The sequence below is a fragment of the Triticum urartu genome, chromosome 7A (genome assembly GCF_056163025.1).
Source record: "Triticum urartu cultivar PI428250 chromosome 7A, HENAU_Tu73, whole genome shotgun sequence".
Lineage (NCBI taxonomy): Eukaryota > Viridiplantae > Streptophyta > Magnoliopsida > Poales > Poaceae > Triticum > Triticum urartu.
In genome coordinates, this window is record NC_141879.1 from 488250314 (window position 1) to 488269688 (window position 19375).

General features: G+C 47.0%; 1 protein-coding gene and 2 pseudogenes across 1 annotated transcript; all 3 read left to right on the forward strand.

The window, feature by feature from the left end:
* Window positions 1-245: 245 nt before the first annotated feature.
* On the forward strand, window positions 246-3500 carry LOC125521210 (metal transporter Nramp1-like). The gene is made up of 11 exons (XM_048686269.2): window positions 246-403; window positions 890-1077; window positions 1177-1217; window positions 1321-1399; window positions 1500-1604; window positions 1693-1802; window positions 1896-2077; window positions 2168-2411; window positions 2505-2741; window positions 2842-2937; window positions 3049-3500. The coding sequence occupies exons 2-11, from the start codon at window positions 897-899 to the stop codon at window positions 3349-3351; spliced, it is 1578 nt and encodes a 525-aa protein (XP_048542226.1). The 5' UTR covers window positions 246-403; window positions 890-896; the 3' UTR covers window positions 3352-3500.
* Window positions 3501-9195: 5695 nt separating this feature from the next.
* Window positions 9196-10646, forward strand: LOC147960088 (uncharacterized; annotated as a pseudogene).
* Window positions 10647-11244: 598 nt separating this feature from the next.
* LOC147960089 (uncharacterized) lies at window positions 11245-15296 on the forward strand (annotated as a pseudogene).
* Window positions 15297-19375: the final 4079 nt, after the last annotated feature.

Consider the following 19375-nt stretch of genomic DNA (forward strand, 5'->3'; position numbering starts at 1 on the left):
CAAAAGGACACGTCATACTGTGAGGAAAAAAGACACCGTGCCATTTTCATGCAGCGCACGCACCTGGCCCGATCGAACGCCTGGGACGAGACGCCCGTACATCACGGCACGCGGCCACCCGCGTGTCGTCACGTGCGCGTGGCATCGCCTTCGACATGTCATCGTCTCATGGCACCCGAGGCGCGTGCCGCCCACGCCCCAGCCATGGGCGCGCCCGCGGCGGCGCGAGCCCGGAGTATCCGCCCTAGTCCCCCACAAAACCGTTGCGCGGCGACTCTACGGCGGCGCCTAGCGACATGCTATATAAGTCGCGGTCGCGGCGAACCAAACGGAGTACCATCGACCGAGCAAGCACCACGAGAAGACCTCGCGCCCTCCACTCCTCCACCTCCACCGCGCATTGGTGAGTCTTGTTCCTTAGATCGGAGTTCCAGGGGTTTCTCCTCCGGCCAGTGCCCTCGCTCGCTTATTTCTGACCTTTGTACGCGTCACACGGCCGGCCGGATTATAGGGCATCAATCGTCGATACTTCTCCTCCGGCGATCGTCGCACGGTTGAGTACTTCGGCCTCGTGCACTTGCCTCTCTGTTAGCGCGCTCCCCTGTTCCTCGAGAAGAGCCGCCGCCTATATCAGTCGAGTAGATGTAAGCTCCACGTACGGCACCATTATTCACCTCTACGCCGCCGCATTGCCGTCCGCTAGTTCAGACGCCACTGTGTTCTGGCTTGATGCCCGCCACTGCGTCGACCTAGCGAGCTCTCTAACCCCCCACTGATCGGGCGTAGATTTTCCTCTTGTAAATTCAAGTCCTAGTATCATCGAGATTCAATCTAATCTACAAGGATTTTGAAGTACTCCTATTTCGTTTAATTCAATGCAATTTTGCAGCTAGAAAATGGAACACAACAGGGAGACACCGGCGGTCTCCGGCAAGGAAGAAGTCGACATCGAGGCCGTCGCTGGCCTGAGAAGGGATGATTGCGGTGTCAACTCGCAGGATCCTGCATGGAAACGGTTCCTGCGCCACATTGGACCAGGCTTCATGGTCTCCTTGGCCTACCTCGATCCGGGAAACTGTAATGCTCTCTTCTCCATTAGTCTCTCTCAATCACAATTCACAACACACATAGTATGATTCTGGTACATATCTGCTCACGCGTTCCAAACTGAAACAGTGGAAACGGATCTCCAAGCCGGCGCCAACCACAGATACGAGGTACGTGGTGACCATTTGTTCGTCTTGCATTGCGTTTTGCTCGCCGGTCAGTCACCGTAGAAACTAATTATTTTGCTTCCTTCCCTGTTTCCATCGCATGCAGCTCCTTTGGGTGATTCTTATCGGCCTGATCTTCGCGCTAATTATACAGTCGCTGTCAGCTAATCTTGGCGTGGTGACAGGTAAGTGAGACGCATGTATAGTATATGTGACACTCATTTTATCATGCACATGATACACCAAACTAATTGGATTTGTGTCGATGGACATCAACTAAAACAGGGAGACACCTCGCCGAGCTGTGCAAGTCAGAGTATCCCGTATGGGTCAAGATCTGCTTGTGGTTACTTGCAGAGGTGGCTGTGATTGCTGCAGATATCCCAGAAGGTTTCAACTGCTGACATTATACTCAAAAGTAAAAAAACAACAAAAACAATCTGCGTTTAACTGTGATGTTTGTATTTGTGATTTGCAGTGATAGGAACGGCATTCGCTTTCAACCTCTTGTTCAACGTCCCGGTATGGATCGGGGTTCTCATTGCTGGCTCTAGCACGCTGCTGCTTCTCGGCCTTCAAAGATACGGGGTAACTAGCTACGGTCATCCCTTTGAAATGAATCGATTTTCTAGACACACATAGAAATGAGCCCCATGATATGTTGTTCTTATGTATGACCAGGTACGGAAGCTGGAGTTTTTGGTTGCGCTGCTGGTGTTCGTCATGGCGGGGTGTTTCTTCGTGGAGATGAGCATCGTGAAGCCTCCGGCAAAGGAGGTGATGAAGGGACTATTCATCCCCAGGCTCAACGGGTCCAGTGCCACCGCCGACGCCATTGCTCTCCTCGGGGCTCTTGTAATGCCGTAAGTCGTGCAGAATTTTAATGCCAGTTGCCATGCCTGTTTTTTTGTTGCCTGTTGCGAACATTAACTCACTGTCATGAATTATTCCAGGCACAACCTATTCCTGCACTCTGCCCTAGTGCTGTCAAGGGACACGCCTGCATCAGTAAGAGGAATGAACGACGCTTGCAGGTTCTTCCTCTTCGAGAGCGGCATCGCGCTGTTCGTGGCCCTTCTCGTCAACATCGCAATCATCTCTGTCTCCGGGACTGTCTGTAACGCGGGCAACCTATCCCCGGAAGACGCCGCCAAGTGTGGCGACCTCACACTGGACTCGTCTTCCTTCCTACTCAAGGTTTGTGAAATTGGCCACTGACTTCGGTTTGTGAACTGTACATGATCGATGGTGATTTATGAAAGATTGATTGTTATTTTTGTGGTGTTCTAGAACGTGCTGGGCAGGTCGAGCGCGATCGTGTACGGTGTGGCGCTCCTGGCCTCTGGGCAGAGCTCGAGTATCACTGGCACCTACGCCGGGCAATATATCATGCAGGGGTTCTTGGACATCAAGATGAAGAAGTGGGTGCGGAACCTGATGACCCGCAGCATCGCCATCGTCCCCAGCTTGGTTGTCTCCATTATCGGAGGCCCCAGTGGTGCCGGTCGTCTCATTATCATTGCATCGGTAGGTACACTGTTTTCACCACAGCACAGAATTGCTAAACATCCTGAATACTGCATGATGCATTATGTATAATGGCCTTGGTTATCGTCCATCCAAGCAGATGATACTATCATTTGAGCTACCGTTCGCTCTCATCCCGCTTCTCAAGTTCAGCAGCAGCAGGAACAAGATGGGACAGTGCAACAACTCAATCTATGTAAGGAAGCACATGCACTACCGATCGATAAATTTCATTAACTGTTTATATTTTTGGCTGTGGAAGTGTGGAATTTGTTGGCTGAATCCATCCATGTACCTGTGTACACAGATTGTAGGGTTCTCATGGACGCTAGGATTCATTATCATCGGGATAAACGTCTACTTCCTCAGCTCGAAATTGATTGGCTGGATCCTCCACAACTCGCTGCCGACCTACGCAAACGTCCTCGTCGGCATCACCTTGTTCCCGCTGATGCTGCTCTACATTGCTGCTGTCGTCTACCTCACATTCAGGAAGGACACAGTCAAGTTCATGTCTCGCCGCGAGCTGCAGGACATTGATGACACTGAGAAAGCGAAGGTTGCCAACGAGGGTGGCATCGAGGACGACATAGTTGTACAATCAAAGTGATGCTTGTTTACCACCCTCATTAATCCTAGATAGAAATATTTTGTTAGCTAGGCATATTGATTGAATTGATTAGTTTTTTGTATATCTTGTTAGTGTGGTCTTCTGCTAATGATAAATAGGCTCTGCAAGCATGCACGGCTTTGCTGCAATTGTTGTGGTGATGTATTTTTTTTCTCTTCTCTCAATGCCTTCTCTTTTTTTTGACCGCAAACTACGCGGTCATAAAAAAACATGAGGCAACCGAGCCCAATCTTTTCGCCCCTCTTTTGGCAAATTAATCGTCGTCGTGGTTGTTCCGACGATGCTCAGGTATAAGAGGGTCTGAATAAGCCCCATACATGCTTAGAGAAGGAGCAGTCCAGGATAATGTGCACATCAGTCTCCGGTTCTTGGTCACATAAACACGAGAGGATTGTTCGGCCAGCCTCTCTTTTGTAACCCGTCCGCTGTCCAGATTCAACCAGAGAAACAATTTCACCTTGCCTTCGGCCTTGACCTTGCAAGCAAGGTTTGCTGTGGCATAGGGATGTGACCAATGAATTGCACATCATAAGCAGCCTTGGCCGAATATTTGGCCCGAGCAGAGAGCATCCATGAGATCTCATCAGGATTGTCGGAAAGGTTAACTTGCTGAATTATTTCCCAGAGCAACTGTTGGTGTATGACTATATTTACCTAGTTCCTTAGGGACTAAAATGTAAAATGTACACATACTATAGATGTATATGTTAGAGTTATATTAAGTGATGTCTTTTGGCCTTTTACATTCTAGTCTCTTGGCATCATCTTGTAGCCTTTTGGCATTCTCATGTATGTGTATATATGTTGGCATTTGCCTCCTAATAATATATGCTGCATATTTCCAATATGGTATTAGAGCTCTAGGTTTTTTTTCGCAGGCGCACTCGTGCTCTCCCCGATCCAAAGTTCCCGTCACTGTTCGTCTCTGTCCAGCCGATTGCTGCTCCTAATCCCCTGTGCACATGCCCATGCCACCGTAACTCCCCTGCCTAGATCGAGCCACCCTGGTTTTCTCCACTAAGAAAAGCTCTGCTGCTCTCCCGATCGGGCCGCCCCGATCCTAATCCCCATTCCCGCCGCCGGCCGCCTCCAGATTGGGCGGTGTCTCGCCCGCCTCGTCTTGGCTGGCCCTGGCCTGCTTGGGTGTCCTCTGCACATCCCGCTGCCGGCCGCCGGCTCTTGGCCTGCTATCTGGCGCCAGCTTGACTCCCTTCGCACTACTGTTTGTGGCACTTGCCCGTGTTGCCAGATTGTGAGGTCAGATTTGGAGTTTCAGCGCGTCTATGAGTTCTTGTCACGGCTCCGTGGGGAGTTTGAGCCTCGACGTGCTCAGTTGTTTGCTCGTGGTCGTGTTCCTATTTCTGAGGTGCTTTCTGAGCTTCGTGCTGAGGAGACTCGCCTCTGTGGTGCTGGTTTGCTTCAGGTTCCCTCTGTACTCGCTGCTCGAGCTACTACTCCTCCAGTGTCTTCTCGCTCTAGTGCTCCCCCGCTACTGCCCACTCCTCCAGGTAGTGAGGCCCGCTCTCGTGAAGGCCGCTCTCGTCCTCGTACTCATTGTGACTACTGCAACAAGGATGGTCACCCCGAGTCTGACTGCTTCAAGAAGAAGTGTGATATGCGTAATAGGGAGCGCAATTCTTCTTCTGGGACTCGTGCTTCTTCCTCGACGCCGTCTACTGTCTCCTTGACTGAGCAAGATATTATGAAGCTCAAGCGTCTACTTGCTGCTTCAGGTTCTTCGACGGGTATCGCAGGCTCTGTGACTGGTGCTTCTAGTGCCGAGCGACCACTGTCTACATAGTCAGGTACATCCCCATGGGTTCTGGATTCTGGAGCTTCATCTCATATGTCCTCCGATTCTTCTATCTTGTCCTCTTGTAGATCTCTCGATTTTCCTATTAATGTTCTTACAGCTGATGGTACTCCTCTTCCTGTTGCGAGTCGAGGCACTCTTGCCACTTCTTCCTTTTATGTTCCAGATGTTTCTCATGTGCCTCGCCTTACTATGAACCTATTTTCTGCGGGTCAGCTTACTGATTCTGGTTGTCGCGTCATTCTTGACGTTGATTCTTGCACTATTCAGGATCGCCACACGAAGGCTCTGGTTGGGGCTGGCCCGCGTCGCCATGATTCTCAGGGGCTTTGGGAGTTGGACTGGCTTAATGTTCCTTCCGCTACCACCACACTCGCCAGTCCATCTGCCTTCGTCGCTTCAGCTACCAGCTCCTTCCAGCAGTCGCATCATCGACTTGGTCACCTTTGTGGTTCTCGACTATCGTCTTTAGTTCGTCGTGGTCTTCTGGGGCCTATTTCAGGAGATGTCTCCTTACAATGTCAGGGTTGTAGGCTTGGTAAACAAGTTCAGTTACCTTATCCTACTAGCGAGTCAGTGTCTCAGCGCCCTTTTGATTTAGTACATTCAGATGTGTGGGGTCCGGCTCCCTTCTCTTCCAAAGGGGGCCATCGCTACTATATTATTTTTATAGATGATTTCTCTCGCTACACTTGGCTTTACTTCATGTTTTCTCGTAGCGAGGTTCTCTCTATTTATAAGCGTTTTGCCGCCATGGTCCACACTCAGTTCTCTACACCTATTCGCGTGTTTCGTGCTGATTCTGCTGGCGAGTATATCTCCAAAATGTTGTGTGGTTTTCTTGCTGAGCAGGGTACTCTTGCTCAGTTCTCTTGTCCCGGTGCTCATGCTCAGAATGGCGTGGCTGAGCGCAAGCATCGTCACCTTCTTGAGACAGCTCGTGCGATGATGATTGCCGCCTCTCTTCCGCCTCATTTCTGGGCTGAGGCTGTCTCCACTGCCACATATCTCATAAACATTCAACCCTCATCTGCTCTACAGGGAGGTATTCCTCTAGAGCGTCTTTCTGATCATTCTCCTGATTATTCTGCTCTTCGAATGTTTGGTTGTGTTTGTTATGTTCTCCTTGCCCCCCGAGAACGCACCAAACTAAGTGCTCAGTCTGTCGAGTGTGTTTTTCTGGGCTACAGTGATGAACATAAGGGTTATCGGTGTTGGGATCCTATCGGTCGACGGATGCGTATTTCTAGGGATGTGACTTTTGATGAGTCTCGTCCATTCTACCCGCGACCATCCTCTTCGCCCTTTTCAGTAGAGGATATCTCTTTTCTCACGTTTCCTGATACACCTCCCTCTTTGCCTCATATTCCTACTCCTCCTTCTCATCCCACTATTGCAGATTCGACACCACCTTCTCCTATCGTATCTTCTCCTTCCTTATTGCATGACACTCCACCTTCATCACCGATGTCTTCTCCATCTCCATCATCTCCGATGGTTCCTTCTCATCCCACATTTCCTTTTCATTATACCCGTCGTCGACGTGTTATGGATGCATCTACTGACGTGCCATCTACTTCTGGTGCACCGTCTTCCTCCTCCCAGCCGACTTATGGTCTTCGGGCTCGACCTTGCCCTCCTCCTGACCGCTATTCTCCTAGCCGATATGGCCTTTCAGTTGTACTTGGAGCCTACCTCTTATCATGATGCTGTTGTTCATCCTGAATGGCAGTTTGCGATGGCAGAGGAGATTGCCGCACTTGAGCGCAACGGCACATGGGATCTGGTTTCTCTTCCTCCCCGTGTTCGTCCCATCACTTGTAAGTGGGTCTATAAAATTAAGACTCGCTCTGATGGTTCTCTCGAGCGTTATAAAGCTCGTCTTGTGGCTCGCGGCTTTCAGCAGGAGCATGGTCGTGATTATGATGAGACTTTTGCTCCCGTGGCCCATATGACCACTGTCCGCACACTTCTCGCTGTGGCCTTTGTTCGCCACTGGTCCGTGTCACAGCTTGATGTTAAAAATGCCTTTCTTAATGGTGAGTTGCATGAGGAGGTTTATATGCAGCCACCACCTGGGTATTCAGTTCCCGATGGCATGGTTTGTCGTCTTCGTCGCTCTCTCTATGGCCTTAAGCAAGCCCCTCGCGCTTGGTTTGAGCGTTTTTCCTCTGTGGTCACTGTTGCTGGTTTTTCACCCAGTGATCACGATCTAGCATTGTTTGTCCACCTTTCTGCTCGTGGTCGCACTCTTCTTCTTCTATATGTTGATGACATGATCATCACTGGTGACGATTCTGAGTATATTGCCTTTGTCAAGGCCCGTCTTAATGAGCAATTCCTTATGTCTGATCTTGGTCCTCTTCGTTACTTTCTTGGGATTGAGGTTTCGTCCACCTCTGCTGGCTTTTTTATTTCCCAAGAAAAGTATATCCAGGGTCTTCTTACTCGTGCGGCTCTTAGTGATGAGCGCACTGCTGAGACTCCTATGGAGCTCAATGTTCACCTTCGTGCTTCTGATGGTGAGCCCTTGTCTGACCCGACACGTTATCGTCATCTTGTTGGGAGTCTTGTGTATCTTGTTGTCACTTGTCCGGATATCTCCTATCCTGTCCATATTCTAAGTCAGTTTGTTTCTGCTCCCACTTCAGTTCACTATAGTCACCTTCTTCGCGTTCTACGATATCTTCGTGGCATGATCTCTCATCGTCTCTTTTTCCCCCGTTCCAGCTCGTTACAGCTCCAGGCCTATTCGGATGCTACGTGGGCTAGTGATCCTACGGATCACCGTTCACTTTCTGCCTACTGTGTCTTTCTTGGTGGTTCCCTCATTTCCTGGAAGATGAAGAAACAGACTGCAGTTTCTCGTTCGAGTGCAGAGGCCGAGTTGCGAGCTATGGCTCTTCTGACGGCTGAGGTGACTTGGTTACGATGGTTACTGGAGGATTTTGGTGTTTCTGTTACTACACCTACCACCCTCCTATCAGACAGCACAGGTGCTATTAGTATTGCGCGGGACCCCGTGAAGCATGAGCTTACCAAACACATTGGTGTTGATGCTTCTTATGTGCGCGCTGCTGTGCAGGATCATGTTGTTGCTCTTCAGTATGTGCCTTCTGAGTTACAGCTAGCGGACTTCTTCACGAAGGCTTAGACTAGAGCGCAACATGGGTTTCACCTCTCCAAACTCAGTGTTGTGGATCAACCATGAGTTTGAGGGGGGTGTTAGAGTTATATTAAGTGATGTCTTTTGGCCTTTTACATTCTAGTCTCTTGGCATCATCTTGTAGCCTTTTGGCATTCTCATGTATGTGTATATATGTTGGCATTTGCCTCCTAATAATATATGCTGCATATTTCCAACAGTATACAGAGAGAGGGACCGAGGAGAATGGTCCAGAAATTTCCCCAAATCCTCTCCATGGTTCTTCCAATCCCTAAAACTATTCTCTCAAATCTTGCTTGATTTTCAAGATGGCATCGGAGCAGGTTGAAATCCACTGCGTTTCTTCTGTGATTTGAGGTTGGCGGTGCTGTGTTGCCGTCCAGATTCGCCAGCTTGACTACGGCGGCTAGGCGGTAAGCTTTGAATCATCAGGTCGCCCCTGTGTTAGTTGATAAGGAAACGAGAAGCTAGTGATGTCTTGCCGCATCTAGCCGCACTGCCGCCGGTATACAGATTTGTTAATCTGCAGGCGAGCTTCTTGCTGTCATCCGCCAATATACGGCCACTGCCTCCTCTGCATCTGACCATCTGTATGAGAAGGTGATAATAGCACCTGTGATTCCCTTTGGATTATTGCGATTAGTACTGACTGCCTGTGAGCTCGTCAAGTCAAGCTTATCTTTGCTTGGTGGCCGGATTAAAATATTCTGCTTGTGCTGCGTGTGTGCATCTGAGAGCAACTCATACTAATACATTTACTTGCCATTGTGTACGAGTGTGTTGCTGGTGGAGTGCTAAAAAACAAGTCCTGTGTGACTGGGTGTTTGTTTTGTCGTGGTGAACTATGGCAGATCCAAGCAAGGATAAAGCAGGGGATTCTAGTGTGGATAAGCTATATGAAATTTTCAGCAAAATGTTTGAGCAGCAGCAACAACTCAGAGTGGTTCCTGAAGGAGTCAAATATGCACTTGAGCCCAATCCAGTAAAGCTGGCTGGACCGGGCAATTACATCAGCTGGGCACGACATGCCCAGTTAATCCTGAGTTCTCATGGTTATGATGACTTGCTTAGTGCTGATGAAGGAAAACAACTAAGTGACACTAGCGCAAAACAGGTTAATGACAGAGTGTTGGTCTGGTTATTAGGAAGCATGGAACCACCAATTCGAGAACAAGTTGCGAGTATGACTACTGTATCTGAAGTATGGGCAGCTTTGGAGAAGCAGTTTGCAGGGAAATCCAATAAAATGCAAGGTAATCGTATTATGCATGAATTAACAAACCTGAAGCAAGGCGCAAAGTCTGTGACAGAGTATGCTGGTGAGACCAAAAGACTGTACAGAGAACTGCATTATTATCATCCCTTTGAGCCCGTTGACAAACAAGACTTGGCTATTCATCATACCTGGTTTGAGCCATTTGTGAGAAAGCTCTTTCTTGATGGCTTAAATGAGAAATTTGACCTTCGACGCCAACTTATATTCTCAAAAACTGAGTGGCTTAGTCTTGATGATGTTATCTCAAGTGTGATATAGGAGGAGACTCGGTTGGCTCAGCCTGAGAATGGCCTAAAGTATACAGATGCTCGTGTAGCCTTATCCATGCAAGCTCGACGTGCCCCAAAGTTTGTTGGCAAATCAGATAAAAACAAACTTTTTTGCAACCATTGTAAAAGGACTAGACATATAAAGGATGCATGCTTTGAGCTGCATGGCTTTGCAACTTGGTGGGAAAAAGGAAAGTCTCGGCCAGGGGGAGTTCATGGAGCAAACAAAAAACAAGCTAACCTCACTACATCCAAGAGGGAGCTACCAGTGGTCGATGTGCGAGCTCTTGAGGATTTTACTTCCAAGCTTAGACTCTCAGAAGGCTCGTCTACTTCCTAGGATTCCTCTAAAGCTGAATCTAGTTTCTATATCAATTCACACCAAGGTATGAAACCTCACCAGACCCACACTTCTACAACACAATCAAACCCTTGGGTTATTGATACAGGAGCTACTAACCACATGACAGGAGCCTCAAATTTGTTCACTTATTACACACCTTGTTCAGGTAAGGACAAGGTACGTGTAGCTGATGGATCCATGGCACCTATTGTAGGACATGGATCCGTTAGGTGCACTAAGACATTGTCCTTATCTCCGGTCCTACATGTTCCTAAATTTCCAATCAACCTCTTATCTGTTAGCTCTATTACTAAATCCCTTAACTGTAGAGGTTGGTTTGATCCTACCTGTTGTGCTTTTCAGGAGCTAGCGACAGGGAGACTGTTGGGGACTGGGACCGTGCATGATGGACTCTACTATCTTGATGAAGGAAGTGATGAAGTTGCTTTTGCATCATGCTTGTCTCCTAGCCAAGAACTACTACTCTATCATCGCAGGCTTGGCCATCTATCTTTTGCTGCATTATTACGTATTTACCCCTCTCTTTTCAAGTTGTGTCCCAAGGAGCTCCTTGTATGTGATGCTTGTGAGTTAGCTAAACATACAAGGGGTTCCTATCCTAGTATAGGTTTAAGAAGTGCCAAACCATTTGAAATGATTCACTCGGATGTTTGGGGACCCTGTGAGGTTCGTTCCATTTTTGGGCACCGATGGTTTGTGAATTTTATTGATTGCTTTAGTCATTACACTTGGCTTTATCTCTTGAAGCATAAGAGTGATGTGTTCTTGATTTTTAAGGATTTATGTGCTCTCATTAAAAATCAACATGGGGCAACTATTAAAACCTTGCGTTCAGACAATGGTACCGAATATATCAACAACGAGTTTGGACAGTTCCTTGCCTCAAATGGCATTGAACATCAAACTACCTGTGTTGATACTCTAGAACAAAATGGTGTTGCAGAGCGTAAAAATAGACATTTGCTTGAGGTTGTACGATCACTTATGTTTACAATGAATGTGCCTAAATTTCTTTGGGGGGAAGCAATAAAACCGCAGCATATTTGATAAACCGTATGCCTCTTCGGGTTCTTGGTCACAAGACTCCCGCTGAGTGTCTCTTGAATTCTAATGACTTTGTAGTTCCTCCAAAGGTCTTTGGGTGTGTGTGCTTTATGCATGATTATAGGAACTCTGTTGGAAAATTAGATCCCCGTGCTCTCAAATGTGTTTTCATGGGTTATTCCCCCTCTCAAAAGGGTTATAGATGTTGGTGCCCTTTAGAGCGCCGGTTTTTTGTGAGCATGGATGTGACGTTCCGTGAGCATGAATCATATTATGGCTCAACAGGTGACACCGGCATTGCCTTATCCCTGCGTGAAGTGCAACAAGAAGGGGAGAGTAGTAATGGAGACTCTCCATTAAGCCCCATTCTTGTTTCCACTTCGGGTGGTTTACCCATTCTAGATAATGCTCAAAATCAGGAGGAGGAGACAAATAATGATGGGTGCAATAACGGTTCTGGTCATGGAGACACAGAAAATGCAATAGAAAATTCTTCATTTCCTTCACAAGACCGTGAGCTTCACATGCATGAGGACCCAAGTACTAACACTAACCCATGTAGTTCCGCCACTCCTATTAGCACCGCGGGGCAGAGTGAGAATCAATTATCTACCCTTGCTCCTGAAAATAATCTACCGATTGCTTTGCGAAAACCTACTAGAAATCGAAACATTCCAGGACACCTCAAAGATTATAAACATAACATTGCCAATTTCATTTCCTATGAATATTGTAATCCACCCTTCAAAAGCTTTATTGCCTCTTTAGACTCTATGTCCATACCATCTAATTGGAAAATAGCTATAGAGGATCCAAAATGGAAGGAAGCAATGCTTGATGAGATGAAAGCCTTGGAGAAGAATGAGACTTGGGAGCTCGTGGATCTACCACCAGGTAAGCAACCTGTAGGTTGTAAGTGGGTTTTCACTATTAAGCAGACCCTCGAGGGAAAGGTGGAGAGGTATAAAGACCGTCTTGTGGCGAAGGGCTACACACAAACATATGTAATCGACTATGAAGAGACCTTTGCATCGGTGGCAAAGATGAATTCGGTAAGGACACTTATGTCATGTGCTGTAAACCTTGATTGGGATATTTACCATATGGATGTGAAGAATGCTTTCCTTCATGCTGATCTCCAAGAAGAAGTATACATGCATATACCTCCTGGGTTTGAGTCCAGTCAAACCGGTGGAAAGGTGTTGCGCCTACATCGTTCTCTATACGGCTTAAAGCAGTCACCACGAGCTTGGTTTGACCGGTTCAGACAATCCATGCTGAAAAGGGGCTATGTTCAAAGCAATGCTGACCATACACTATTCTACAAGCATAGTAATAGCAAGGTTGCAATACTAATAGTGTATGTCAATGACATTGTGATTACCGGAGATGATTCCACTGAGGTTGCAAATCTGAAGCATCATCTTGCACAGGAATTTGAAGTGAAGGACTTGGGAAAACTGAGATATTTTCTTGGTATAGAGGTCTCACGGGGGTCAAAGGGCATTTTTCTCTCACAGCGGAAATATATCTTGGATTTGCTAAAGGAAACATGTATGCTTGGTTGTCGACTTGCAGCTACACCTATTGAGCAAAATCATCATTTAAGTAGTGATGCAGGTACACCCGTGGATCGAGAGCGCTATCAGAGAGTTGTTGGAAGGTTAATATATTTATCTCATACCCTTCCAGATATTGCTTTTGCTGTGAGTGTAGTTAGCCAGTATATGCATGACCCAAAATCAGCTCATATGGAAGCTGTAAACAGGATCCTAAGGTATCTTAAAGGGTGCCCAGGAAGAGGCCTTTTATATACCAGACAAGGAGACTTACAAGTTGAGTGCTTTACTGACGCTGATTGGGCTGGTTCCCTAGATGACCGATGCTCAACATCTGGTTATTGTGCATTTGTAGGAGGAAACCTAGTTTCTTGGTGAAGTAAAAAAGCAAGGTGTCGTGGCTCGATCTACTGCAGAGGCTGAGTTTAGATCTATGGCTCATGGCATATGTGAGTTACTATGGATACATATCCTCCTAGCAGAGCTGCGGCTGTACAGGTGCAAGCCTCTGATGTTGTACTGTGACAACAAAGCTGCCATTGACATTGCAAATAAACCTGTTCAGCATGATCGAACCAAGCACATAGAAATTGATTGTCATTTTATTAAGGAGAAGCTTGATAGAGGGATAGTTTGCCTACCGTATGTAACCTCAGCTAGTCAGGTAGCAGATGTCCTTACAAAAGGACTCCCCGAAAAAACATTCTCCATGTTTTGTAGCAAGATGGGTTTGTATGATGTATTTGCCCCATCTTGAGGGGGAGTGTTGGTGTATGACTATATTTACCTAGTTCCTTAGGGACTAAAATGTAAAATGTACACATACTATAGATGTATACAGAGAGAGGGACCGAGGAAAATGGTCCAGAAATTTCCCCAAATCCTCTCCATGGTTCTTCCAATCCCTAAAACTATTCTCTCAAATCTTGCTTGATTTTCAAGAGCAACACAAACTAGCCAATAGCTTCAATATAATTAATTTTGTGCACTCCTGTCATCCAAGTGTTGCTCGCAAAGCCTTCCTTGACAGAAATTAGTCTTTTCATCGAGGTGTTGGCAAGCAAGGGAGCAATCTCAGCAGGTTCCTGACCATCTATCCATCTATCCCTGGAAACTAGTCGTGGTGCCATCTCCCAGCGTGATTTTGGTTAGAATATGTCAGCACTAGTGCTCTGTTGCTGATGAAAGGCGCATTACGGAGCAGACAGGAGAAGAAGGGGATAGATACTAAGTGGCAGGCCGGAAGTTGACTCAAACGTTTGGGCCGTTGGCCCATCTCGTAGGGCAAGAGGACCCATGTAATAGAGTGCGTTAAATACCCAGTAGCTGAGCCGGAGAAGGCAGCGAATTGTAATTGGATCTCGATCCCCTCTCAGACTCTCCCTTCTCCCTTCTTCCCCAAGCTGTACCTCTCTTCTCCCAATCCCCATTCCAATCTATACGAAAGTACTATATATCCTTGAATTCGTTCAATAGATCGTGAGTAGAGGGTTCTATACATCACAATTGGTATCATATTTGGGTCGATTGGCGGCGGGATCGGACTCGGCGGCGGTCGGGTTGGGTTCTCTCATAAAATCCCCGTCCATTGGCTGGGTCTGCGGCGGCGGAGGGTGGCCGCAGTTCTTCGGCGGCACGGGCGGCGGCGGGTCGAGGGTAGCTCTCGATTGCACTCAGATCCTCTAGGTGTGTGAAATTCCGGTGGGCTACTCAGTTGGCGCTGCATGGCGGGGTTCGGAGTCAGTTGCAGAGGAAGGGGTTAGCGGCTGCTGTAAAACTCCCTGGTACTCGCTGATTCCTGGTAGGCGGTGAAGCTGGCGACTACGGCACCCCCAAAGCCGAATCAGCAGACACGTCTCATGGTGGATGCCATGGAGACCATCGAGGTGCGGGTGGGAGAACAACTGCAGCTTCTGCAAACGGTGGGCGACAAGTTGGGTAAGCTGGATGATCTGTTTAGTCGCTTGGATTCCCTTGATCAGCAGTTCATGGCACAGGCAGCGCAGATGCATATTGTTCAGAACAATGTCAGTCTCACGATGAAGTCGATTGGGGAAATTAGACAGGAGCAGGCAGCAGCTGCTCGTGAGTCAGGACCGAAGCAATCTCCTCCGAGTGCGTCCACCAGCGATGGCATTTTGGGTATGCCACCACAGCATAGGCAACCGGCCATTCCACCACCTGTGTTTGTGACTCAGACTGGGCATTCTACAACAGAGCATTTTGGGACAGAATTTCAGTTGAAGAAACCGTGGATGCCCAAAATGGATTTTCCCCGTTTTGAGGGAGAGGATGTTCGTATCTGGCTAGATGGATGTGAGGCCTACTTCTCACTGTATGTTTATCCCTGAAGAATTCAAGGTCACATCAGCTACGCTGCACCTGTCTGTTGATGCAGCAAATTGGTTCCATGCATACAAGGCTCTGCATTAGTGGCCGTGCTGGAATGAGTTTAGGATGGTAGTTATGCAGGAGTTTGATGTGAATGTTCATCGCACAAAGATGAGAGCTCTATTGTTACTTAAATAGACTGAATGAGTGGTTGAGTACAAACGGGAGTTCACCCAACTAGTGTATCAACTTTTGTTGTATGAACCGACAGTGAGTGACATATCTTTGGTGACGAGGTTCACTCTGGGCCTCAAGGAAGAACTCCGGGCTGCTGTTGATATGCAGCTACCCACTACTGTTAGTGAAGCAGCTTCATATGAATCCATGAAACTGTGAGCTCGCCAATCAAGTGGTACTTATTCTCCTAGACTCAGGTAGTACTCACAGTTTCATGGATTCAGCGTTGATGCCCAGAATTCAAGTGACACCACAACAACTGTCCAAAGAAATCTCTGTAATAGTGGCCAATGGAGAGAAACTGTTGTGTAATTCTGAAGTGCCCCAGCTCAACTGGTGGATCCAGGGACACACATTTGAGTATGATTTTAAAGTTCTTGATTTGAGAGGTTATGATCTCATTTTGGGCATGGACTGGTTGGAAGCTCAAGGGGAAATGACATGTCACTGGAGAAACAAATGGATCCAGTTCAGTCACAAGGATAGTCTGGTTAAGCTGCAAGGAATCCTTCCACAGTCTACAGAGGACATCAAGGAGGTCACTCTAGAACAAACTATGCAATGGAACAAATGCAATGATATTTGGGCAGTGGCACTGATACAACCAGTATGTGACAAAAAGCCTGACCTTGTTCCTAATCCAGTACAACCCTTGTTACAGGAGTTTGCAGATGTCTTCAAAGAACCTACTGAGCTACCATGCTCTTGAACTTTGAACCATGCAATACACTTGTTACCAGGGGCCGCTCCTGTCAACTCCAAACCTTACAGATACTCACCACTGCAAAAAGATGAGATTGAAAGGCAAGTTGCAGAAATGCTTAAAGCTGGTGAAGGAAATATGCCCTAGAGGCAATAATAAAGTTATTATTTATTTCCTTATATCATGATAAATGTTTATTATTCATGCTAGAATTGTATTAACCGAAAACATAATACATGTGTGAATACATAGACAAACAGAGTGTCACTAGTATGCCTCTACTTGACTAGCTCGTTAATCGGAGATGGTTATGTTTCCTAACCATGAACAAAAGAGTTGTTATTTGATTAACGGGATCACATCATTAGAAGAATGATGTGATTGACTTGACCCATTCCGTTAGCTTAGCACTCGATCGTTTAGTATGTTGCTATTGCTTTCTTCATGACTTATACATGTTCCTATGACTATGAGATTATGCAACTCCCGTTTACCGGAGGAACACTTTGTGTGCTACCAAACGTCACAACATAACTGAGTGATTATAAAGGAGCTCTACAGGTGTCTCCAAAGGTACATGTTGGGTTGGCGTATTTCGAGATTAGGATTTGTCACTCTGATTGTCGGAGAGGTATCTCTGGGCCCTCTCGGTAATGCACATCACATAAGCCTTGCAAGCATTGCAACTAATGAGTTAGTTGCAGGATGATGTATTACGAAACGAGTAAAGAGACTTGCCGATAACGAGATTGAACTAGGTATTGAGATACCGACGATCGAATCTCGGGCAAGTAACATACCGATGACAAAAGGAACAACGTATGTTGTTATGCGGTCTGATCGATAAAGATCTTCGTAGAATATGTGGGAGCCAATATGAGCATCCAGGTTCCGCTATTGGTTATTGACCGGAGACGTGTCTCGGTCATGTCTACATTGTTCTCGAACCCGTAGGGTCCGCACGCTTAAGGTTTCGATGATAGTTATATTATGAGTTTATGAGTTTTGATGTACCGAAGGAGTTCAGAGTTCCGGATGAGATCGGGGACATGATGAGGAGTCTCGAAATGGTCGAGACGTAAAGATCGATATATTGGACGACTATATTCGGACATCGGAAAGGTTCCGAGTGATTCGGGTATTTTCGGAGGTACCGAGGAGTTACAGGAATACGAGGAAGAAGCAATGGGCCTTAATGGGCCTTAGTGGAAAGGACTAGGAGGTGGCGCGCGCCCCTCCCAAGCCCAGTCTAAATTGGACAAGGGGTTTGGGGCGCGGCCCCTCTCTCCCTTCCTTCCCCTCTTCTCCCCTTTCCCCCCTTCTCCTAGTTGGACTAGGAAAGGAGGAAACCTACTCCAACTAGGAGTAGGAATCCTACTTCCTGGCGCGCCCCTCCTAGGGCCGGCCTCCTCCCCCTTGCTCCTTTATATACGGGGGCAGGGGGCACCTCTAGACACACAAGTTGATCCACGTGATCATATTCTTAGCCGTGTGCGGTGCCCCCTTCCACCATAATCCTCGATAATATTGTAGCGGTGCTTAGGCGAAGCCCTGCGATGGTAGAACATCAAGATCATCACCACGCCGTCGTGCTGACAAAACTCTTCCCTGACACTTTGCTGGATCGGAGTCCGGGGATCGTCATCGAGCTGAACGTGTGCTAGAACTCGGAGGTGCCGTAGTTTTGGTGCTTGATCGGTCGGGCCGTGAAGACGTACGACTACATCAACTGCGTTGTGCTAACGCTTCCGTTGTCGGTCTACAAGGGTACGTAGATCACACTCTCCCCTCTCGTTGCTATGCATCACCATGATCTTGCGTGTGCATAGGAATTTTTTTTGAAATTACTACGTTCCCCAACAGTGGTATCCGAGCCTAGGTTTTATGTGTTGATGTTATATGCACGAGTAGAACACAAGTGAGTTGTGGGCGATATAAGTCATACTGCTTACCAGCATGTCATACTTTGGTTCGGCGGTATTGTTGGACGAAGCGGCCCGGACCGACATTACGCGTACGCTTACGCGAGACCGGTTCTCCCGACGTGCTTTGCACAAAGGTGGCTAGCGGGTGACAGTTTCTCCAACTTTAGTTGAACCGAGTGTGGCTACGCCCGATCCTTGCGAAGGTTAAAACAGCACCAACTTGACAAACTATTGTTGTGGTTTTGATGCGTAGGTAAGATTGGTTCTTGCTTAAGCCCGTAGCAGCCACGTAAAACTTGCAACAACAAAGTAGAGGACGTCTAACTTGTTTTTGTAGGGCATGTTGTGATGCGATATGGTCAAGACATGATGCTAAATTTTACTGTATGAGATGATCATGTTTTGTAACCAAGTTATCGGCAACTGGTAGGAGCCATATGGTTGTCGCTTTATTGTATGCAATGCAATTGCGCTGTAATGCTTTACTTTATCACTAAGCGGTAGCGATAGTCGTGGAAGCATAAGATTGGCGAGACGACAACGATGCTACGATGGTGATCAAGGTGTCGCGCCGGTGACGATGGTGATCACGACGGTGCTTCGAAGATGGAGATCACAAGCACAAGATGATGATGGCCATATCATATCACTTATATTGATTGCATGTGATGTTTATCCTTTATGCATCTTATCTTGCTTTGATTGTCGGTAGCATTTTAAGATGATCTCTCACTAATTATCAAGAAGTGTTCTCCCTGAGTATGCACCGTTGCGAAAGTTCTTCGTGCTGAGACACCACGTGATGATCGGGTGTGATAGGCTCTACGTTCAAATACAACGGGTGCAAAACAGTTGCACACGCGGAATATTCAGGTTATACTTGACGAGCCAAGCATATACAGATATGGCCACGGAACATGGAGACCGAAAGGTCGAGCGTGAATCATATAGTAGATATGATCAACATAGTGATATTCACCAATGAAACTACTCCATCTCACGTGATGATCGGACATGGTTTAGTTGATTTGGATCACGTGATCACTTAGAGGATTAGAGGGATGTCTATCTAAGTGGGAGTTCTTAAGTAATATGATTAATTGAACTTAAATTTATCATGAACTTAGTCCTGGTAGTATTTTGCAAATTATGTTGTAGATCAATAGCTCGCGTTGTTGATTCCCTGTGTTTATTTTGATATGTTCCTAGAGAAAATTATGTTGAAAGATGTTAGTAGCAATGATGTGGATTGGATCCGTGATCTGAGGTTTATCCTCATTGCCGCACAGAAGAATTATGTCCTTGATGCACCGCTA